This window comes from Haemaphysalis longicornis, unplaced genomic scaffold (genome assembly GCF_048455015.1).
Source record: "Haemaphysalis longicornis isolate Haplotype H1 unplaced genomic scaffold, Haemaphysalis longicornis Haplotype H1 scaffold_7, whole genome shotgun sequence".
Lineage (NCBI taxonomy): Eukaryota > Metazoa > Arthropoda > Arachnida > Ixodida > Ixodidae > Haemaphysalis > Haemaphysalis longicornis.
Genome location: NW_027526422.1, coordinates 151629105 through 151653526, shown reverse-complemented (window position 1 = coordinate 151653526; position 24422 = coordinate 151629105). Strand labels below are relative to the sequence as shown.

Genomic DNA, 24422 nt, shown 5'->3' with positions numbered 1-24422 from the left:
AAACATTTCGAGGAGTGACTTTTCCTGTACCATGGCGCCGGGTTTTGCACTTACCTGCTTCCCCCACTTGGTCCACCACTTGTGCATGCACTTTAGTGTCCACAACGCAGGACCGGATTTTCAATGGAACACACATGGTCCGTAGGGGGACCCTCAGAGCAGCGCTTTGAAGCATGCTGTCAATGAAAGCGATCCAGTTGTCAGCCCATCTGAGTTTTCCGAATGGCTCTGCGGGAGAAATTTGCAGAAGATACCTTTGAGTCTGTTTTAAAAACGAAGGAGCGAATAAAGGCCTTCGCTGCGTAGGCACATGAGGCGCTGGGTTGATCGTGGCTGAGCTTGCCTGTTCTGTTTCCCCTATCCCTCTCTCTCCGCCCCTCCCCTTGGAACGAACGAGAGATTAGACGCTTTCACTGGGCAAGTGTGCAGGGCATTTGCTTGACGTTGGCCGAGTTCGCCTTAACTATTTTCTCTACCCTCCTCTCCGTACCCAAGTCATTGGAACAAAAGAACGAGTGCAATAATTTCACAATGCAAGCGCAAAAGCGCCTGGCTTGGCCTTCCCTGAGCTTGAAGGTCATAGTGAAGAAACCAGGCGTTTTCTAGTATTTTCCCAGAATGTTAAGCTTCCCTCGAAAGAATAAGTTTGTATGTAAGTTGGCAAAAGACGCTTCGCCCACATGAAAATGAGTAGGAACAGGAATATTGTTATAGAACGCTGAAACGTTGCGGTACTTTTTTGTTGTCGTGTGCTAAATTAAAAAAACAATAGAGACCATCTTAAAACAATACCTGGGTGGTATGCACCCAAGTTTTTCTTCATAATTAGCACTGTTGTCGCTCGTTTATGAATGTTTCCTTAAAAATATTATTATTATTTGGGCAAGATGGCGCCCAGTCAGGACTTCTGTGTTCTATGCTCTTGTGCTTTTTTCGGGAAACAGAGGTTCTTTCGCTGTGCGTCGTGCCAAAAACGTGTGCACGCGAAGTGCGTTGTGTGGCCGGACGAGGAGCTGCAGCTTTTGAAGTCGGGTGCTCGGCGATTTAGGTGCAATTTGTGCGAAACCGCCGATGCGGCGCCTAAGCCTACCGAAGCTTTGTCGGCCAGCAACGACACCGGCCCGCCGTCCCGCACGCATTCTTCACCCTGCGCCCGCCGACAGTCGCCGGCCGCCTGGACCCCCGCGCCGCCGTCCCAACCGGTCGACCTACGGACCGAAGTTGCCTCTATCCACGCCCTCCTCACCGAGGCGCTGGAGGGAATCTCTTTTCTGAGCGACCAAGTGGCCCGGCTTCGCGAGGAAAACGAACAGGTCCGTCGTGAGAGCACGCAGGGCTTTGCTCGGCAGGCCGATGCTGTTGTCTCCCTCCGGGAGGAAATTCGCTGCCTGCGTGGGGAACTCGCTCGACGGCCTGCTGCTCCGCGCACCCAGCCCTGCTCCCCGGAATCGAAGTCGCTAGTCTCTGCGGTTGCGGCGGCTTCGAAGCTGCCTGCCCCTGCCGCATCCCCCTCGCCGACATCAGCCACTGCCGGGGGTGTGCAGGGTAGTGTAGTTGCATTTGTCCCCCGGTCACTGGGATGGTACAGCCGAAGGGACGCCCAGCTCGCCTTCAACCGTCGTATGGCACTTCCGACCCGGGATCAATCACGGTGGTTTTACCGAAATTAACACACTCGGCTGACCAACAGCCGACACGTGACGTATCTCGGCGGCCACCCGCTATGTTCGTTTCTAGGCTGTCACCGGAGACTACTAGTGAAGCCTTGTCCTCCCACCTTACCAGTTTGAACGTCCCTCCTGTGACCTGCAAACGTCTAAATACAAGGTTCACCAACTATGCGTCGTTTCATGTCGTGTTCTCCGATGAGTACCTCGAACGCTTGCAAGACCCATCGTTGTGGCCGAACGGGTGCTTCTTTAAACGTTTTCTAGGCCCCCTTCATGAATCCATGCTCCACACGTCTGAAACACCTAATAATAATCCACCCGGATGCGCCTGAACATTCTCTATCAAAACGTTCGTGGCCTACGGACAAAGGCTAGTGAGTTTTTTTAATTCTGTATCTTCATCCGATTTTCATATTATTATTCTTACGGAAACCTGGCTTGAACCAGATATTGCCTCTGGGGACTATTTTACCGAAAATTTTAATGTTTACCGCAGTGACCGGGACTGTACAAAAGGTAAACGTTTTGGTGGGGGTGTTCTCATAGCTGTGGATCGTTCTATTACTTCCTTGAGGCGCAGTGATATCGAAACTGTGGATGAATCGGTCTGGGTTGAATTATGCTGCCCAGGTAAGCGGAATATATTACTTTCTACATTTTGCTTTTCTCCAAATCTTCATCCACATGAGTATGAGTCAGGCATTTCGGCCATCGAAAACGTCGTCACCTCAAATCCCCGTCATGACTTCTGTATCGCTGGCGATTTTAACGCACCTGGTATCGACTGGTTGGATGGTACCGTCCAGCATCAATACCACTATGCCATACGGAAAGGCACCTGCCTTCTCGACTTCATTTCTTTTACTGACCTCCAGCAAACAAATGGTGTAAAAAACTGCAACGGAAACACGCTTGACCTTTGCTTTTCCAATCTTCATTCTCTCAGTGTTTCCAAGTCCGACTTTCCTCTTGTGTGTCCTGACAAGTATTATCCCCCCTTGCATCTTTCTTTACCGTGTTCCCCTCAGTTCATTCGCTCCTGTCCATCTGCCCGTCCTGCCTTTAACTTTGCCGCTGGGGACTACGTAGGTTTTTATAATTATCTGTCGGAGTTTGACTGGTCTGAGGTTTTGAACGCTGGAAAAGTTGACGAGCAAGTCGAGCAATTTTCTTCTATTATGCAAGAAGGTATGCGCAGATTCATCCCGCGTAAGCGGCCCAGGAACTCTAAATTCCCCGCTTGGTTTTCAGGTGAGCTCCGCGTGGCCTTGAAACATAAGAAGCGTGCCCATCGGAAGGCACGGCGGACAAATAGTGAGTCATGGCAACAGCAATTTGTCTAGTACAGGTCTTTGTGCAAAGTGCTCTACAAGCGGGATCGGTTACTGTACATCTCTGCTGTTGAAAATGATGCTACGCGGAGTTCCAGATGCTTCTGGCAGTACGTCCGTTTTCGCTCTGGCACGAAGAGCCGAGAACACATCAGCCTTCTCGATGAAAAGGGAAATGATATCGCTTCTGTTGCCGATGCATTTACTGAGCACTTCAGTTCAGTATTTGGACCCAATACCCTCTCCCGCGCCCGCGAACTGTCTTCTTCGAATTTCTGTATCACCCTTATATCCGAAGAAGACGTTCTCAAGGCACTCAAACAGCTAAAGCCATCTCTTTCCTCTGGTCTGGATGGAATTCCCTCCGCACTACTAAAAGCTTACGGGGTCATACTAGCTCCGATTCTCGCTTCTATATTTAACAACTGTATAATATCATCTACCTTTCCGCGCCTTTGGAAAGTCGCGCGTATTGTTCCTGTGTTTAAGTCTGGTGTGAAAACAAAGGTAGAAAACTACAGGCCAATTTCTATCCTCTGCTCGGCAAGCAAAGTGTTCGAATCAATTTTGCACGTAATTTTGTCGAGTAGTGTCAAAAACATCCTTCTTCCAGAACAACACGGTTTTTTATCTGGCCGTTCAACTACTACAAACCTTGTGTCTTTTATGTCCTTTGCCTCGGAAGCTGTGCATGGGCGGGGTCAGCTCGATACCGTGTACTGTGACCTCAGCAAAGCGTTTGACGTAGTTGACCATTCCTTGCTTCTGCATAAAATGTCTACTTATAACATTCCCGTTTGCTTCGTGGAGTTACTCAGCAGCTATCTTAATAATAGGTCATGTTTTGTCACTGTTAATGATAAAGAATCTGCTGCCTACTATGCTTCCAGTGGTGTGCCTCAGGGATCTGTTCTGGGGCCTCTTTTGTTTTCTTTGTTTGTTAATGACGTCTCAGCCTCTATAAATCACTCTTGTTTTCTGTTATATGCTGATGACATCAAAATATTTAAAGAAGTTACTAGCGCTGAAGATTGCATAGCTCTTCAATCTGATGTGGATGCTTTTAGCAACTGGTGCTCCGCGAACAAACTTGCTCTTAGTGGCACTAAAACGAAGGTTATGTCCTACACTCGTAAAACAAACCCCATACTTTATCCGTACGTTGTGAAAAGTGTGCCACTACCGCGTGTGTGTAAAATATCTGACCTTGGAGTGGTATTTGACAGTACGCTAAACTTTTCTGCTCATGTGGATTCTATTTCTAAGCGTGCCCTTCGCCGCTTGGGGTTTGTCTGTCGAATATCAAGAGAATTCAGCAACCCTGTCTCACTACTAAAGCTTTATTTGTCTGTTGTCCGCCCTATTTTAGAATATGCCTCTGTTGTTTGGAACGGCACGTGCCAGTCGAACAGTAATATACTTGACAAAGTGCAAAATAAGTTCATATCTATCCACCAACATCGTTTCTCCCGCCACAGAGGCAATGGTTCAGACTTTTTTACTTCTAATCCTCTCCAAAGTTTGAAGTCCAGACGAACCAATGCTGACCTAATTTTTTTATTTAAACTTGTACACGGGATTATTTCTTGTTCGGAGTTACTTGCAAATGTAAATCTTAGAGTACCGTCGAAACTTACCCGTAAGTCTCCTATACTTCGTACCCGTAAGACATGCAATAGACACTGCACATTGTACCGCCTTCAAGAAACATACAATCTCTACTCCCATAATATTGACCTGTTTCATACACCCCTTCGGTCTTATATGTGCGACCTTCTGACTTCTGTCTCTCCCCGACTTGGTTCCGACCAGTTTTAATTCTATTTTCATTGCCCTATTTTCGTTTATGTTGCTCGCCTTTGTTACTGTTCCTACTCATATATATCTATATCTGCCCGTTTGTATTGTCAAATTTTTATGACACTGTGTTTTATCGTTTCGCGATTGTTCAAATTTTAGTGTGCCGAAATCATTGATTTTGTTAAATGACATTTATTCTTCATTATAGTTTTTTTCTTCGCTTGTATTTTGTTGTTCTTCTCACGTGTGGATGTACTTGTGTCGTCGTCTGTCTTTTTCTTAAGTGCGCCAGCACAAAGGCTACGGCTGTACCTGGGCACTATAATAAAGAGATTGATTGATTGATTGATTGATTGATTGATTGATTGATTGATTGATTGATCGATTGATTGATTGATTGATTGATTGATTGATTGATTAATATTATTATTATTATTATTATTATTATTATTTCAAGTCAGGCCCAAAAACCGTTTTCAAGTCAGGCCCAAAAACCGACCCCATGAACTATAGGCCAGTGTCGCTTCTTTGTTCTGCCTCTAAAATATTCGAGTTATCTCTTCATACGGTCTTGTCTTTCTCACTTAAACACGTCCTCATTCCTAATCAACATGGCTTCATGGGTGGTCGCTCAACTTCCACAAACCTCGCATGCTTCATGGAGCAGGCTGTCCCAGCAGTCGTTGGTAGAAGCCAGCTTGATGCGGTCTACTGTGACATGAGCAAGGCCTTTGATGTAGTCAACCACTCGTTATTGCTTGCCAAGCTCATTCTGTTAGATGTTCACGCTTCTTTAGTGGGTCTTATACGTGGCTATCTCCAGGAGCGATATTGCTATGTAAGTGTTAATGGTCAAACATCATTTAGGTACAAAGCAACCAGTGGTGTACCCCAGGGCTCCGTTCTGGGCCCCCTTCTTTTTTCCATTTTCATTAACGATGTTGCTTCTGCCATTCAAAATTCTTCTTTTTTGTTGTATGCTGATGATATCAAAATCTCCAGAGAAGTGCGTAATGTTCAGGACTGTAATTCTCTTCAGGCTGATATCGTGTCATTCCATCGTTGGTGCACCAAAAACGATTTAATTTTGAACCCCTCAAAAACTAAAGTTGTTTCCTATAGTAGGAAAACTCAACAGCTGCAATACTCCTATAAAATAGCAAGCACTGCACTGCCGAGGGTGACCGAAATTCGGGACTTGGGAGTACTATTTGATTCTTCTCTGACTTTCTCTTCCCACGTTACACAAATTACCGGACGCTCTCTTCGATGTCTGGGTGCTGTTTGCAGGTATTCTAGAGAGTTTAAAAGTCCTCTTCCTTTCTTAAAGTTGTATTCGGCTCTCTGCTTACCTCTTCTCGAATACGGTTCTGTTGTTTGGAATGGAACTTGCAAGTCCAATAGTGACCGCATCGAAAGGGTTCAAAATAAGTTCCTTTCTATCTTTAGGCACCGTTTCCGTTATGTACAAGAAGACGCAAACGGCAGCATGTCTTGTCTCAAAAGTATTCCTTCCCTTTGGTGTCGACGAATGAGAGCTGACATTATCTTTCTTTATAAACTTCTTCATGGTGATATTTTGTGTCATGACTTGGTTGCACTTATCAATGTCAACTTGCCGAACAAACTTTTCCGAAGATTTCGAACTTTCAGAACAGATGCTTTAAGTAGACGACGCTCGTCCATCTGCAGAATACAATGTGCATATAATGAATATTCCGATCGTCTTGATATATTCCAGAGCTCTTTGTCTTTGTTTTCTAATGAATTCAAAACTGTTGTAGCTTAAGTGCCTTTATGTCATTTATGTGCCGTATTTCTGTTCCGTATTTATTTTATGCAAATCATCATCTTGCTTGTTTGTTTTTCACTTTTCCTGATTTTGTGTTGCTTGAATTTCTGTCGGTTTAAGCGTCAGTGCTTGTAACGCTGAACTTCGTTTTTCCATTTTAAACTTCCTAACATTTTGTTACAAAACCTTTGTTTTATGTGTATAATCTATCTCCGTCATGTTCATTGAGTATTTGCTTGTGTATTTTCAATTTTTCACGTGCCTTCAACGTTTTTGCTGGCCGGGTGTAATGGCTTCTAACATTAGGGTTCCTTTTTTTTTTGCTGTTTTGCTTTCTGGGATCACTATAACTATTTTTTCCTTATTGTTTCTTTCACATATATGGTTTTCTGTGTTGTGTTGTCTTGATTTTAGTTTGTTTTTATGAATGCTTGTATATGGTGTACCAGTACCAAGACCCTAGGGTTTTTCCTGGGCACCAAAAATAAAGGTTGATTGATTGATTGATTGATTGATTGATTATTATTATTATTAATATTATTATTATTATTATTATTATTATTATTATTAATATTATTCCTTCCCTTTGGTGTCGACGGATGAGAGCTGACATTATCTTTCTTTATAAACTTCTTCGTGGTGATATTTTGTGTGATGACTTGGTTGCACTTATCAATGTCAACTTGCCGAACAAACTTTTCCGAAGATTTCGAACGTTCAGAACAGATGCTTTAAGTAGACGACGCTCGTGCATCTGCAGAATACAATGTGCATATAATGAATATTCCGATCGTCTTGATATATTCCAGAGCTCTTTGTCTTTGTTCTCTAATGAATTGAAAACTGTTGTAGGTTAAGTGCCTTTATGTCATTTATGTGACGTATTTCTGTTCCGTATTTATTCTATGCAAATCATCATCTTGCTTGTTTGTTTTTCACTTTTCCTGATTTTGTGTTGCTTGAATTTCTGTCGGTTTAAGTGTCAGTGCTTGTAACGCTGAACTTCATTTTTCCATTTTGAAACTTCCTAAGATCTTGTTACAAAACCTTTGTTTTATGTGTATAATCTATCTCCGTCATGTTCATTGAGTATTTGCTTGTGTATTTTCAATTTTTCACGTGCCCTCAACGTTTTGCTGGCCGGGTGTCATGGCTTCTAACACTAGGCTTCCTTTTTTTTGCTGTTTTGCTTTCTGGGATCTCTGTAACTATTTTTACTTTATTGTTTCTTTCATATATTTGGTTTTATGTGTTGTGTTGTCTTGATTTTAGTTTGTTTTTATGAATGCTTGTATATGGTGTACCAGTACCAACACCCTAGGGTTTTTCCTGGGCACCAAAAATAAAGGTTGATTGATTGATTGATTGATTGATTGATTGATTGATTGATTGATTGATTGATTGATTGATTGATTGATTGATTGATTGATTGATTATTATTATTATTATTTGTTGTACGCTGATGATATAAAAATCTTTACAGAAGTGCGTAGTGTTCAGGACTGTAATTCTCTTCAGGTTTATATTGTGTCATTCCATCGTTGGTGCACCAAAAACGACCTTATTTTGAACCCTTCAAAAACTAAAGTTGTCTCCTATAGTAGAAAAACTCAACAGCTGCAATACCCTTATGGAATTGCAGGCACCACACTGCCGAGGATGACCGAAATTCGGGACTTGGGAGCACTTTTTGATTCTCCTCTGACTTTCTCTTCCCACATTGCACAAATTACCCGTCGGTCTCTTCGTTGTCTGGGTGCTGTTTGAAGGTAATCTAGAGAGTTTAAAGGTCCGCTTCCTTTCTTAAAGTTGTATTCGGCTCTCTGCTTACCTCTTCTTGAATACGGGTCTGTTGTCTGGAATGGAACTTGCAAGTCCAATAGTGACCGTATCGAAAGGGTTCAAAATAAGTTCCTTTCTATCTTTAAGCACCGCTTCCGTCATGTGCAAGACGACGCAAACGGCATCATATCTCTTCTGAAAAGCATTCCTTCCCTTCGGTGTCGACGAATGAGAGCTGATATTATCTTTCTCTATAAACTTCTTCATGGTAATATTTTGTGTGACGATTTGCTTACACTTATCAATGTCAATTTGCCAACTAAACTTTTCAGAAAATTTCCAGCTTTCCGACCAGTTGCTTTATATAGCCGACGCTCGTCCATCTGCCGAATACAATGTGCATATAATGAATATTCCGTTCGGCTTGATATATTCCAGAGCTCCTTTACTTTGTTCTCTAATGAGTTGAAAACTGTTGTAGCTTAAGTCCTTTATGTCTTTCCAAATTTATGTACCCTATGTATTATGTGCAAACTGTTCTTGCTTGCTTTTCACTTTTTCTTGTTTTGTGTTGCTTGAATATTTGTACGTTTTAGTGTCAGTGTTGGTAATGCTGAAGCTTTTCCCCCTTTTTTTTGGAACTCCCTAATATGTTGTTAGAAAACCTTGGCTATATACGTATACTCTATGTCATGTTGATTCAATATTTGCTTGTATAGTTCCTATTTTTCACATCTACTGAACGTTTCGCTGGCCGAGTGGCATGGCTTGCAACACTAAGCCTGCCTTTTCTTTTTTGACTTTCTGTTCTTTTTTTTCCCTTTTTTGCTTTCTAAGATTTCTGTAACTATTTTTACTTTATATTTTATGTCATACATATAGTTTTTGTGTGTTGTCTTGTCTTAATTGTAGTGTTTTTTTTTGTATGGTGTACCAGTACCAAGACCCTAGGGTTGTTCCTGGGCACCGAAAATAAAGGTTGATTGATTGATTGATTGATTGATTGATTGATTGATTGATTGATTACAACCGCTTCTTTGAATGCCTTGACATCTTTCAGAAATCTTTTACAATTTACCGTACAGCGCTGTTGAATACAGTATGTTAAACACCTATGATATGTCTGTCGCTCTTTTTATTCTGGAATTCGGTTTCTCTGCGGTTGTGTCTATCCAACTGATAGTTGCTTATTTTTGAAGCTGTTTACTGTCATTTGTTCGTATTATCATTTGTCTCTACACTCCGTTGTTTTTGTTGTATTACTGTCAAACTTTGTTGCTCTGCCTGTCGTGTGGCCTTTACGACAGGCAGAGCAACATAGGCATCTTCTTTTTTTTATTTTTTACCTGTACCCAGGCTCCGCCTGTGCTTTATTTGTCATTTTCACTACTTCAATTTTTGTGTCTTGTCGCTTGTTTGTTTCTTGCTATATGTTTCTTGTATTTTGTTTTCATGTAACTACCCGTGCGCCAGCACTCAGGCCTCTGGCTGTTCCTGGGCACGTAAATAAACATGATTGATTGATTGATTGATTGATTGATTTATTGATTGATTGATTGATTGATTGATTGATTGATTGATTGATTGATTGATTTATTGATTATTATTATTATTATTATTATTATTAGCTACTTATCGGTGCATTCTATATATCCCCGGATGTATTACCTTCTGAATTTAATCGAACACTCACATCCATAGAAAATGTCTCAAATGCACACTCCAACCATAAGCTCATTAAACTTGGAGACTTCAACACCCCAGGTATTCGCTGGAACAGTCTTTCCTTTGAGCACAAAAACCATTATGCAGCGCAGAAATGCAGCATGCTATAAGATTTTCAATCGTTCACCTCCATGCAGCAGTTTTGCCGCATAGAAAACTCTTGTGGTAATGTTCTAGATGTGTGCTTCTCAAACTTAAAAAACGTACAAGTGTGTGCCTCCGAAATATCCCTTGTACACCCCGACAAGTTTCACCCCCCTCTTATTGTCTCTGTCTCGGTCGCGACCCACCATCGTTCTGGCGGTGTTGACAATTGTGCAGTCCCGCGATACGCTTTCAAGCGTGGAGATTATGCTGGGCTGTATCACTTTTATTCATCTGCTGAATGGTCTAGTGTTTTGGATGTCAATGATGTTGACGAACAGGTTCGACGTTTTACCGAAATCGTCAGAAGTGGCATGGAAAAATATATCCCTTGTTATAAGCCTGTTCCTTCCAAATTTCCCCACTGGTTTTCTAAAGAACATCGAAGTTCGCTTAAACTTAAGGACAGCGCCCACAAAAAGGCCAAGCGTTCTGGGCTTGACAAGTGGAAAGCGGAGTTTAGTCGATATCGCTCACTTTGTAAAATCCTCTACCGGCGTGACCACCAGCTCTATATAGAATCGTTAGAGGCTGCTGCGTCTCAGAAACCGGCTGAATTCTGGAGGTATGTACGCGGCCGTTCTAAGGCATCTGAAGAACACGTTAGCCTGCTTAATTCCAATGGTAAAGAGGTTGAGGATGTTGCCACCAGTTTTGCTCAGTACTTTCATTCTGTCTTTCAACTGCCAGATGGCAACGACGAACGCCTATCGTTTATTAACTCTAATTTTAACGCAGTTATGTTTGCTGAAAAAATTGTCAATGATAGCCTTCAACGGATGAAACCATCATTTTCCTGTGGAGCAGATGGAATTCCAGCAGCCCTCATGAAGGCTTACGGCAACATTTTTGTGCCTGTCTTAACTTCTATTTATAATAACTGCTTACTTTTAGGTAAATTTCCTCGTGCATGGAAGATCGCTCGAATTTTTCCAATATTTAAGTCTGGTGATAAGTCAGCCGTTTCTACCTATCGCCCGATCTCACTCCTTTGTGTCGCTTCAAAACTCTTTGAGTCAGCTCTGCACAAAGTTCTTGCTGCCTACGTCAAGAACGTTGTGATACCAAATCAGCACGGCTTTTTCTCGGGTCGATCGACGGTCACAAATCTTGCAAGCTTTATGACACAGGCTTCGGCTGCAGTTTGTGAAAACGGCCAGTTGGACGTTATTTATTTTGACCTCAGTAAGGCGTTTGATGTGGTGAACCATCAGTTATTAATTAACAAGCTTGCTAAGTCCGGTGTAGACGCAAGCCTTGTTGCCTTGTTGTCCAACTATCTCCTTGACCGGTCATTTTATGTAGATGTTAACTACAAAAAGTCTAGTGTTTACCCTGCAACAAGTGGTGTACCCCAGGGGTCCGTGCTGGGTCCATTATTGTTTTCTGTCTTTATCAATGATGTGTCAACAGTGTTAACAAACTCCTCTTTTCTTCTCTATGCTGATGATGTCAAACTATTTAGGCACATTGGCGGTGTTCAGGACTGCTGTGCCTTGCAGAGGGATGTGTCGGAATTATCGGTCTGGTGCAAGAAAAACTGCCTAATTTTAAACCCCACTAAAACAAAGGTTGTCACCTACAGCCGGAAAACCCACCGTCTGCTGTTTTCCTACAGTATTGAGGGAGCTCCTCTGCAAAGGGTTGAAGAGATTGGGGACCTAGGGGTGCTTTTCGACAGTACCCTCTCTTTTTCTCCTCATATTAGGCTCATCACCCGGCGAGCACTCCGAAGCCTTGGAAATGTGTGTCGGATTACAAAGGAATTCTCTTCTCCAGATCCATTTCTAATGCTATACAATGCTATATGTATACCACAGTTAGAATATGCTTCTGTTGCCTGGAACGGCATCTCTAAATCTAGTAGTGAATTAATAGAACGTGTGCAGAAGAAGTTTTTATCCATATTTAAGCACCGTCATCACAATCACAGTTTTCAGCCTGATTCTGACTTACCCATAGTCCCTTCCATCCCTTCCTTGAACTGCAGACGTATGCGTGCAGACCTTACATTTCTCCACAAAATTGTTCATGGTGACCTTTCTTGCGCAGACCTGCTTAACTGTTTAGAGTTTAGTGTACCACAAAGGCCCACCAGGTCGCATCGCCCGTTCTTGACCGCTGCGCGCAACTCCAATCATTCTCCTGTGCGCAGAGTACAGAATTGTTACAACCGCTTCTTTGAACGCCTTGACATCTTTCAGAAATCCTTTACAATTTACCGTACAGCGGTATTGAATACAGTCTGTTAACACCTATGATATATATGTCTGTCATTCTTTTTTTCTGGAATTTGGTTTCTCTGCGGTTGTCTATCCAACTGATAGTTGCCTATTTTTGAAGCTGTTAACTGTCATTTGTTCGTTTTATCATTTGTCTTTACACTCTTGCCGTTGTTTTTGGTGTATTACTGTCAAACTTTGTTGCTCTGCCTGTCGTGTGGCCTTTACGACAGGCAGAACAACATAGGCATCTTTTTTTTTTTACCTGTACCCAGGCTCCGCCTGTGCTTTATTTCTGTCATCTTCACTACTTCAACTTGTGTGTGTCTTGTCGCTTGTTTGTTTCTTGCTATATGTTTCTTGTATTTTGTTTTTCATGTAACTTCCCGTACGCCAGCACTCAGGCCTCTGGCTGTTCCTGGGCACGTAAATAAACATGATTGATTGATTGATTGATTGATTGATTGATTATTATTATTATTATTATTATTATTATTATTATTATTATTATTATTATTATTATTATTATTATTATTATTATTATTATTATTATTTCGACGAACTTGCAGAAGAAAAGGAGCCCTCCCCGCGTGGGTGCGTCGGAAGCTTCTCAGTTGGTTGTGGTACACCGACCACCCGGCTCCTGGGCCATCTTTGTTTCAAAACTGTCGGCTAACACCACATCTGCGCAACTGTTGGCCCACTTGTCAACTGTGCAAGTTACGCCATTGTCGTGCAAACGCCTTAGGACTAAGTACGACTCCTATTCTTCTTTTTGTGTAACTGTTAACGAGGAGTGTTTTAGGCGCCTGAGCGACCCGTCTATGTGGCCAAAAGGCTGCCTTTTCAAGCCGTTTCAAGGCAAGGTCCACCCTGGTATGCTGCACAGCTCTGAAATAACTGAAAATGATCAGTAAGTACGAGAGTTTCGACATATACTATCAAAACACTCGAGGTCTACGAACTAAGTCCTCTGAATTTATTAGAAATATTGTATGCTCTAAATTTTCTGCTGTTGTCATTACTGAAACCTGGCTTTCCGATGATATCTCGTCTTCCGACTATTTCCCTTCTAACTATCAAATCTTTAGAAGCGACAGAAAATTAACTGGACCTAAACAAAAAGGTGGCGGGGTTCTCGTTGCCGTTGATCATTCAGTGCAGTGCATGCGGCGTGCTGACCTCGAGACCCTAGACGAATCAGTCTGGCGTGAGGTAGGCCTCACGAAGGGTGAGAAGCTACTCATCGGTGCATTCTATATATCCCCGGATGTATTACCTTCTGAATTTAATCGAACACTCACATCAATAGAAAATGTCTCAAATGCACACTCCAACCATAAGCTCATCGTACTTCGAGACTTCAACACCCCAGGTATTCGCTGGAACAGTCTTTCCTTTGAGCACAAAAACCATTATGCAGCGCAGAAATGCAGCATGCTATTAGATTTTCAGTCGTTCACCTCCATGCAGCAGTTTTGCCGCATAGAAAACTCTTGTGGTAATGTTCTAGATGTGTGCTTCTCAAACTTAAAAAACGTACAAGTGTGTGCCTCCGAAATATCCCTTGTGCACCCCGACAAGTTTCACCCCCCTCTTATTGTCTCTGTCTCGGTCGCGACCCAGCATCGCTCTGGCGGTGTTGACAATTGTTCAGTCCCGCGATATGCTTTCAAGCGTGGAGAGTATGCTGGGCTGTATCACTTTTATTCATCTGCTGAATGGTCTAGTGTTTTGGATGTCAATGATGTTGACGAACAGGTTCGGCGTTTTACCGAAATAGTCAGAAGTGGCATGGAAAAGTATATTCCCTGTTATAAGCCTGTTCCTTCCAAATTTCCCCACTGGTTTTCTAAAGAACTTCGAAGTTCGCTTAAACTTAAGGATAGCGCCCACAAAAAGGCCAAGCGTTCTGGGCTTGACAAGTGGAAAGCGGAGTTTAGTCGCTATCGCTCACTTTGTAAAATCCTCTACCGGCGTGACCACCAGCTCTATATAGAATCGTTAGAGGCTGCTGCATCTCAGAAACCGGCTGAATTCTGGAGGTATGTACGCGGCCGTTCTAAGGCGTCTAAAGAACACGTTAGCCTGCTTAATTCCGATGGTGAAGAGGTTGAGGATGTTGCCACCAGTTTTGCTCAGTACTTTCATTCTGTCTTTCAACTGCCAGATGGCAACGACGAACGCCTATCGTTTAATAACTCTAATTTTAACACACTTAGGTTCGATGAAAAAATTGTCAATGATAGCCTTCAACGGATGAAACCATCATTTTCCTGTGGTGCAGATGGAATTCCAGCAGCCCTCATGAAGGCTTACGGGAACATTTTTGTGCCTGTCTTAACTTCCATTTATAATAACTGCTTACTTTTAGGTAAATTTCCTCGTGCATGGAAGATCGCTCGAATTTTTCCAATATTTAAGTCTGGTGATAAGTCAGCCGTTTCTAACTATCGCCCGATCTCACTCCTTTGTGTCGCCTCAAAACTCTTTGAGTCAGCTCTGCACAAAGTTCTTGCTGCCTGCGTCAAGAACGTTGTGATACCAAATCAGCACGGCTTTTTCTCGGGTCGATCGACGGTCACAAATCTTGCAAGCTTTATGACACAGGCTTCGGCTGCAGTTTGTGAAAACGGCCAGTTGGACGTTATTTATTTTGACCTCAGTAAGGCGTTTGATGTGGTGAACCATCAGTTATTAATTAACAAGCTTGCTAAGTCCGGTGTAGACGCAAGCCTTGTTGCCATGTTGGCCAACTATCTCCTTGACCGGTCCTTTTATGTAGATGTTAACTACAAAAAGTCTAGTGTTTACCCTGCAACAAGTGGTGTACCCCAGGGTTCCGTGCTGGGTCCATTATTGTTTTTTGTCTTTATCAATGATGTTTCAACAGTGTTAACAAACTCTTCTTTTCTTCTCTATGCTGATGATGTCAAACTATTTAGGCACATTAGCGGTGTTCAGGACTGCTGTGCCTTGCAGAGGGATGTGTCGGAATTATCGGTCTGGTGCAGGAAAAACTGCCTAATTTTAAACCCCACTAAAACAAAGGTTGTCACCTACAGCCGGAAAACCCACCGTCTGCTGTTTTCCTACAGTATTGAGGGAGCTCCTCTGCAAAGGGTTGAGGAGATTAGGGACCTAGGGGTGCTTTTCGACAGTACCCTCTCTTTTTCTCCTCATATTAGGCTCATCACCCGGCGAGCACTCCGAAGCCTTGGAAATGTGTGTCGGATTACAAAGGAATTCTCTTCTCCAGATCCATTTCTAATGCTATACAAGGCAATATGTATACCACAGTTAGAATATGCTTCTGTTGCCTGGAACGGCATCTCCAAATCTAGTAGTGAATTAATAGAACGTGTGCAGAAGAAGTTTTTATCCATATTGAAGCACCGTCATCACAATCACAGTTTTCATCCTGATTCTGACTTATCCATAGTCCCTTCCATCCCTTCCTTGAACTGCAGACGTATGCGTGCAGACCTTACATTTCTTCACACAATTGTTCATGGTGACCTTTCTTGCGCAGACCTGCTTAACTGTTTAGAGTTTAGTGTACCACAAAGGCCCACCAGGTCGCATCGCCCGTTCTTGACCGCTGCGCGCAACTCCAATCATTCTCCTGTGCGCAGAATACAGAATTGTTAAAACCGCTTCTTTGAACGCCTTGACATCTTTCAGAAATCCTTTACAGTTTAGCGTACAACGCTGTTGAATACAGTATGTTAAACACCTATGATATGTCTGTCGTTCTTTTTTTTCTGGAATTGATTTCTCTGCGGTTGTGTCTATCCAACTGATAGTTGCCTATTTTTGAAACTGTTTACTGTCATTTGTTCGTTTTTTCATTTGTCTCTACACTCTTGCCGTTGTTTTTGTTGTATTACTGTCAAACTTTGTTGCTCTGCCTGTCGTGTGGCCTTTACGACGGGCAGAGCAACATAGGCGTCTTCTTTTTTTTATTTTTTACCTGTACCCAGGCTCCGCCTGTGCTTTATTTCTGTCATTTTCACTACTTCAATTTGTGTGTGTCTTGTCGCTTGTTTGTTTCTTGCTATATGTTTCTTGTATTTTGTTTTCATGTAACTACCCGTGCGCCAGCACTCAGGCCTCTGGCTGTTCCTGGGCACGTAAATAAACATGATTGATTGATTGATTGATTGATTGATTGATTGATTGATTGATTGATTGTTATTATTATTACTATTATTAATATTTAGAAGAAACCTACATCGCCACGAGGGTATTTTTGTAGGGGGGACATGCAACATTTACGGAACAGAGGCGACAAATACATTTATACATTCATACACTTTTTCAGAAGCACAAATTCATATTGGTTAAAAAACGAGCAACCCATTGATCATGAACCGGAGAAAAAGAGATCGTTGTTTTGTAGGGTAACCAATTCATCTGACAACAAATTGCTGTCACGTATTGGTGTGGGAAAAAGAGATTGCAAAAATGTTCCTTCATTGGGAATACCCTAGCACTTCTTGCGGATTATCATGACGCAGTGATATGTAGTTTGCTCGAGGAGTTTTTTCTCGATACGGGTGTGCTTGTAGTAAATGCAGTGGAAAAATTGTAATCTTAATTATTTACGTCTGGACTGTAGTGGTTCCCAGCCCAGGGAAGGTTTAATCGCCGACGTGCTAGCAAAAGGTTCGTAAATGTTCGTAACAAACGCGCTGCCTGATTTTGCAGCTTTTATAATCTTTCTATCAGATATTCTTGGTGTGGGCCCCACACTACACACGCATAAACAACTATAGATAGGACACGCATAAAATACAGAGTTTCGTTCACTTCTCTACATGCATCATTTACGCTTCTACGGTTAAAATCTGACCTTCCACTTGCCTTTGTGATTATGTAATTATAAACGCCTTTTTGCCAGGCATTTGTATGGAATATTTCGCGTTCTCGTTTTATTTTGTAAGAAATAATATTCCGTATTTTAGTACAATTTCGGGGAGGACACGAAATGGCAAATATATAACATATGTGCGCAACGGGGCAACGAATGTATCGCTCCGGGATGGTAGAGTACGCATACAAACTCAGGAAAGCTTCCACTCACGCGCACCACTCGAACGGCGAAGCCGTTGTGGGTGAGCACTGCCGGACACATAGTTATGTTTTAGCATCATTGCTTATCTGCATAGTCGTGGTGCTAGTGATTGTCGTCATATGCATCCAAGAGGGCGTCATCTACGCGTCGAGGCTTGGATGCACTCATCATCAGCATTGTAGACTTCCTCCAGCTCTTCGTTATCAACTGTAGGCATCGGTGGCGGGATCTGAGAGTCGTCTCGAGAAGGAATGGGACACTGACAGCCATGTCTCCAATGATCCATAATAGCTTCTAGAGAATGCGGCGGCAGTTGTGACCTCTTCCAAGCATGGTGTCTTTGCCTTTTAGACGCTGCAGTGCGTGAGGGCACTTCTACGGTACTGAGAGAATGCGCACGACGACACGGGCACGAACGAACAAGAGGCCTACGCTGTGACGTGTCTTTCTGTTTACGAGGAAGTGTTGCCACGATTACGACGAACGCTGCAGTTTTCTTTTTTTTTGGCTGATTTTTTCGAATCTACGTAAGTTGGTATGCCCTCAGGGAGTTTTGTGCAATGCGGGAATTACGGCCAGTAACAACAGCTTCGCTGTTAAGAATATAGTTGTAAGGAAATGGTTAGAATGAATGGTGTTGGTGGTTGACACACAGACACGTACAAATCAGATTCGTTGTAGTATAGGTACCACGAAAAGATCGGAGATATATTCTGAGAGAATAAATTACAAGCAGTGACATGTACACAAAGAAACAGAACGTAGCAATTGTTTGAAAATCTGAATTACGTAGAAAAAATTTGATTAATAAATGGTGTGAAGTAAGGGCTCTGGTTATTACCATGAAGAGAATTTATTGTAGTATAGAATAACACAAAAACAAAAGAAACATCTATGGAATAACAACGCAAACCTACATATGATTGAGAAAGAGTTATCGCCAAACTAATTGGTGTACGTTTATAGTGGTGAGGTGTCGGAATGACTGCGAATAAATAGCGTCATTACTCTTATGCGCAATGACACAACCTTCCAGAGAACCGCCCCAAAATAAGCAATAGTGCTTTTGCTATATTCGTTGCCTAATTGGTTGCCGTATCTAAAAAACGTTTTAAACCGAATAAAAAAATCCATGACACCTAAGTATTCCTTACAAGTTTCAAGTGCGAAACAATCATGACAAATTAAGCGCGCTCAGTGATCCTTACAGCTCTGCACAGGAGTAATGTGATAAAGTTTTGCTACGGGATATGTGCAGTGTAACACAGTGGAGACATACATTTCGCTACCGCCAAGGTTCCTGTCGCCACAGTGTTGCTACGTCCGACACCACAGCGGTATGTTAAATTAACTCTGCAACACCTCCGATAAATGTTTTCACTCTTTCCTTCATTTATGGAAGCACTAAAAAAGCTATAGTTACCTCCAGCACCAGGCGGCACTGCGTGATTCGCTCGTCGCAGCAGAACCGCTTTCCTTTTACGCTTTGGCTTTGTGGCTTTCCTAAAGTGACAATTGAAGGCGCTTCTTGCTGCAACTGAGGGATAGCCTGTTAATTGCCGCCACTATAGTGTAAGGATGTATTTTCAGAACCCGAGAACACCAAGACTGGTAAAGAGAGAAAATTTTCTTGAGCAAGTTCCTAAGTTATCTGATGGGCATAGAGGAGTAATTTTTGGCTGTGGTACACTCTAAGAAATCGGGGGAGTAGTTGAAAAGTCCAACAGTCATTGTACTCTTGTAAGCGTTGGCGCACTCTCCTCGAAAGCTGCGGGGAGTTGGATGCAATCTTCGCTCCTTATGAAGAGGAAGAGCAAAACTGACCACGTGCTATTCTCGTGCGCGCCGGAGTGCAGCCCCAGTTCCGCTCCCGCACCAGTGAAGAGTAAACCTGCGCATCGTCTCCCTCTCTCCAGTACGAAGAGTAAAATTGCAATTTCATTCTTGTTCAGTGAGGGAGTAAGCATGGAGATGCACTCCTACCATCTACGCACACCTATTCATCAGCGATGTTTTATTTGCATACGTATATATTATATAATGCAGTTGTGTAAAAAGCGCCCGATTACTTGCTCCACGCATTCTAAGCGTGCAAGAATATTAATTCGTGTAACGACTGCTCGCAGCGTTCAGTGACATGAATGGAGCAAGCTTCACAAACTCAAAAAATGCATGTCTCGATTTGTTTTTGTTTTTTTTTTCTGTCATGGCTTCGTTATCGACATTTAAAAAGTTGGCATACTATGCATCATAAAAGGTGCGCACTCCGGAGAAACGAATACTGCGCGCCGACTTAAGCAGAGCTCACGGCAATTTCGACTCACGTTGCGCCCGGCACCGCGCATGCCAAACATGAATGCGTGCGTAATGGCCAGAGTACATGGAGCGAATATGCGACGAAAAGACGATGAACAACACCCGGCGGCGCGCGCCCGACACCCGGCGGCGGAAAAAACGTCTTCCGCCGCCGATCTAACTGGGTCCGAAAAGTTCGTCGGTGGCGGAGCGACGGCGAGAGGCAAACCGAAGGAACCAATCTACGGGCAGCTGCAGAAGGCCACTTAGGGATAGTTTGATAGACCTACGCTTGTCCCGCGCCTAGTACAGCTAAAAAAACGGATTGTAAATCTGAGATCGATTGAGGAAAATGGTGTTGCAAGAAGTGAAGTCTGCGCTCTAAAGATAGCTCAAGCCGCAAGCGCAACACGGTCCCGACTCAACTAACGTGGCTTGTATAGCGATTATAGGCATGTACGATAGCTTTTATTAGGTTAAATAAAGGAAGTCCGGCTTCATAACTTGTATTAACAGCAACATGGGGCCCGTCTGCAAGATCGGCGTCTGAGGAACAGGCGATATCACCGCCAGGGCATCTCAAATACAGCAAAATAGAAGCAGCTAGTCTTATGTATTCAGAGGTGGGTTTTACATGCCCTATTTTGCACTAACGCGCCCTCTGGCGAGGTGAAGTGGAGGTAGAACGCTGGTTCCATGTTCCGGGAGTCGCTGGTTCAAATCTCCTCGGGGACGCTAGTTTTTCTTTTTTTTTAGTTACTGCCTTTAGCGCTTTTGAGAACTAAACACGCATATTTAAGGAGTAGAAACGCCCCCGAGTCACACGGAATCGTCAAACGACGTACAACCCAGGCGGGAAGCCCTTTCACTGGGTCTGTTTACTGAACGCCGACGTTGCGTATGGGCATGGAGTTAACCACACTCAGAGCATTCCAGCGGCGGCGCGGCGGTGGACGCCGTGTCTTCGTAGTTCAGGCCGACCATGGAGGAAAGAAAAGCTCAGGCCGAAGAACATACGGCGCCCTGCCACGGCGGATTTTCCGCCGTGCGAACTTTGTCGTGAAAACTCACTCCATGTATTCTGGCCTTAACACCACAGAACAGGTTAACACGTCAGCGGCGATCGCGAAGACAATGCGCTACGCACGAAGTGGACGTTCAAACAAACGCTTCATGCAGCATAGGAAGTTGTGCCTGCCCTTATCGTCGTACGCTTCGACAAAGTACGAAGCGTGCTCGCTAACTGCCTGCATGCCTGTGCGTCAGCCTCAGCGCTAGATCACGAACACGCGAGCAAGCCGTATTCGTTGGTTCGTGCGTGCGTGCGTGAAACTAGTTTTTCTTTCGGACGAACATCACAGCGGCGGCGGCACAGAGGTCGATACCGCAACTATGTGCACTGTGTAGACATGTGCGCGCCTGCGCATGCCCAGGAGAGAGCGAACACTCTTTCTCAACATCTGCCGGTGTGCGGCCCAGCGCCCTCTCACTCTGCTGGTGGGCGGCGCTGCCCGCGGTGCTGCGCGCGGTCCAGCGCATGTGCAGTACGCTCTTTCTCCGCGGTCTCATCTCCTTCGGACGCGCTGCGCATATAACCAGTGTGCCGCTCTCCGGTGGCCTTTCGGTCGACGGTTGCTCTCCGTTTGCGCTTGAACCCCCCTTAGCGTTGCACCACACCAGGGTTCTCACGAGGGGAGGTGGGCATAATTTTTTCTTCAAGCTTCATTCTTCCACACTCCCAGTTAAAGGGACACTGAAGTGATTTGCAAACATAGCGGGATTACTAGCGCAAATTGTAGTCCGGAGTCCCCAGGCCACGTTTCGACCACTCTATGCGCGTTTACGGGAGTTTATTTAGTAGAAAAATTAATTCGAAAATGCTGTCCTCCTCTCTTTACGCTCGCGCATTTTCTGTGGCGTTTTCGTGTGACGCCGGGAGGAGCCGAGCTCACAATTGGCTGCGCTACTGCACGGCTCCCCGGCCTTCAGACAGAGTCAGTCGGCCCAGCGTTTCGTCCGCCGGCCGCCAACGGGTCGTCGCAATTCGTTCGCTCAGTTGAAACGAAGCCAGGACACGTTTGTGAATGGAAGAATGTGCCTTTCTTTACTTGGTTAGTTTGTACACTGTATCTAGCTCCAAGTCAAGGTCGCTTCACACAAGCGCTGCACAAGCGCACTTGCGACGCTTCGCTGACTGGTACACCAGTAGGAAAATATAAGGCCTCTTGAAGGCGGGAGAAGACTCAGCGAAGGCAATATAGGTAGTAAGGAAATAAAATCAACTGATATTTGTACCGTACAGCGTAAAACTAGGGTGGGGGAAGCACCTTTTTTGCGCTGGGCGAACAAGCACAGCGGCCAGCAATACGACTACGCATCTGCGAACGCTTTTCCGTCTAAGAAATGCAATTGCTAGACGTGAGCTATTGTGGAAACTTGGGGGATGCTTACTGCACGAGCGCAAAACAACAAATAGTCACCTAAGCTGCTTGGAATGCTAAAACTAAATAAAAGTGTAAACTGGTTATACATTATATACCTTATATTTCCAAGGTCGGCAGCGCTCGCCCGTGGCCGAGTGGTTTGGAGCGCTAGGTACTGCAGCGCAGCGGTTTTGCAAGTCACAAGTTCGAATCTTCGCGGGTACGTGCTTTTTTTTATAACTTTTTCGTTTTCCGCCGATGTTGTCTGTACTGATTTCACCTTTTCTGGGCCGCAACGTTCATTGCTCCACGAACTAGTTCACAGAACGCGCGCAGGCTGGCACTGGCGCGCTAGCGAGTTCTCGTTGGCGTACTGTGCAATTTGTTTTAACCTCCTTGGTTGCCATAAGCACCGACGGCTTGCTGGCAGTGGGCACAGGCCAGAATCAACAGACCCTTGGCCTGGTGCGAACACGCTTTTTACGATACAGGCATGAGTGAGGCAAGCTCCAAATATAGGGGAATATAGATGCGCATGGCATTTGAGCATCTGCGGGGACGCGGAGGGCGTTCATGCACTGCGTAGGCCTCGGCTAGTCAATGCTACGATTCCAAGCCGTCCTGGGAGGTTTATCTTATGCATTTTACAGCCGAAAACGTGGCAGAAGCGCGGTACGATGATTACTGAGATATTGAGAATGCCCATCCAACAACGCCATTGGTTGTGTTTTCGAAACTTGTTTGATTGCTAACCTTGGGCATCGTACAATCACGGTGCCCCCTCCTCCCAACGTCACAGCCTTAGTTGGTGCGGCCGCCGCAAACCGTGCATGGTAGTTTTTCTTCTTTCGCGCTTTTTAAAATAATTACTAATTTGTCAACCAGATAAACGATGAAAAGTGTGCTAATTTGAGACACTCTACGCAGTGCAAGCAAAAACGGGAGCTTGACAAATTTACTTCAGTGTCCCTTTAAGGCCTATAAATGGTACCTCCGGCAAGGCCGTTCCGTTCCGTCCAAAATCATTCTGGCGGTTGGAACGCATGGCGGATGGCGGAAGGGGTTAAAACGGTCTCTCTGGCACACCGCGCACTCCGGCGCCGCAAGAGACATCTTATTGGCCGGCGAGTCCAATGACGTGCGTGCAATGCTTTTACTTTTTTTAATTAATGCGTGCTCGATTTGAAGACGTTTGTTGTGTGCTTTCGGCGTTGAGAGGCCGCGATATGGATTTGCACGGACTTCAGTAGTGTGAGAGCAGTCTGGAAAAACTAACCTCACCTGGGCAATAGTCGTGCTCGCGCGAGAAACGCGCAGCGCCCCGCGTCGTATGTTCCACCTGGGCGTCAATATTTGTGGAAAGCACAAAGCTGCATAACAAGCTGCCATCCGGCGCTCGCGCGACTGCACAAAGGCAATCGTAGGTAAAAATTGTCGGAAGCTGATTTTAAGCGACGCACGGACATACCGTGGTTTGCTTGTGCATGTTTTGCCCTTTGTTTAGATGGCCCTATTTATTATTGCTAGGTAGATACTCCACGATACTGATTATTAAAACAAGCCAAGCCACGGATCTCGTTAGGGGCGAACGGATATCATAGTACAGTGAAGGTAGAAGCGTCCAGTTCACATCGTAGCATCGCCCCTGCTCCTCCGCCGACCTCCCGCCTGTCATTATCGACCTAGCTGCAGCCGTAGGACACCACGGGACGCTGCCGCTTCCCATCATTTATTTAGCCTCCTCAGGAATTTCGATCAACAGTCATAATATAGCTTTAAACCTCCGATTTAACTACCCAACAGCGCTTGCGCGAGTTTAGTCAGCTTAGATTTGAAGTGACCCCAGTTTGCGAACTGTGGTGAAGCATTCAGTCAACTGGGGCGGGTGAATCGCCATATCCCCCTCCCCTTACCAACAACAAGTACCCATCTTCAAGCCTTTCCCTCACACAAACCCCTAACTCCACAATGCTGTAAATATTTTGAAACGACTCCAAACCAAGCAGCCTCATCAAGAAATGAGCATGACAAAGCCCTAGGAATACCCATGTACACTCCAACCGAAAAATACGACGCGTTGGGTGCGCGCAACACTTTAAAAGAACTAATCAAGGCTCAAGCCGTGGAACACACTGTGCACCTAGAGAACCTCACCAAGATG

At 44.3% G+C, this 24422-nt stretch overlaps 1 protein-coding gene across 1 annotated transcript in view; it reads right to left on the bottom strand.

The window, feature by feature from the left end:
* LOC144147137 (fatty acid synthase-like) overlaps nucleotides 1-24422 on the bottom strand; it is a 243513-nt gene that overhangs the window by 160078 nt on the left and 59013 nt on the right. Inside the window, exon 9 of the mRNA XM_077679209.1 lies at nucleotides 55-228. Coding sequence (XP_077535335.1) covers nucleotides 55-228 — 174 coding nt within the window. The remainder of the gene's footprint in view (nucleotides 1-54; nucleotides 229-24422) is intronic.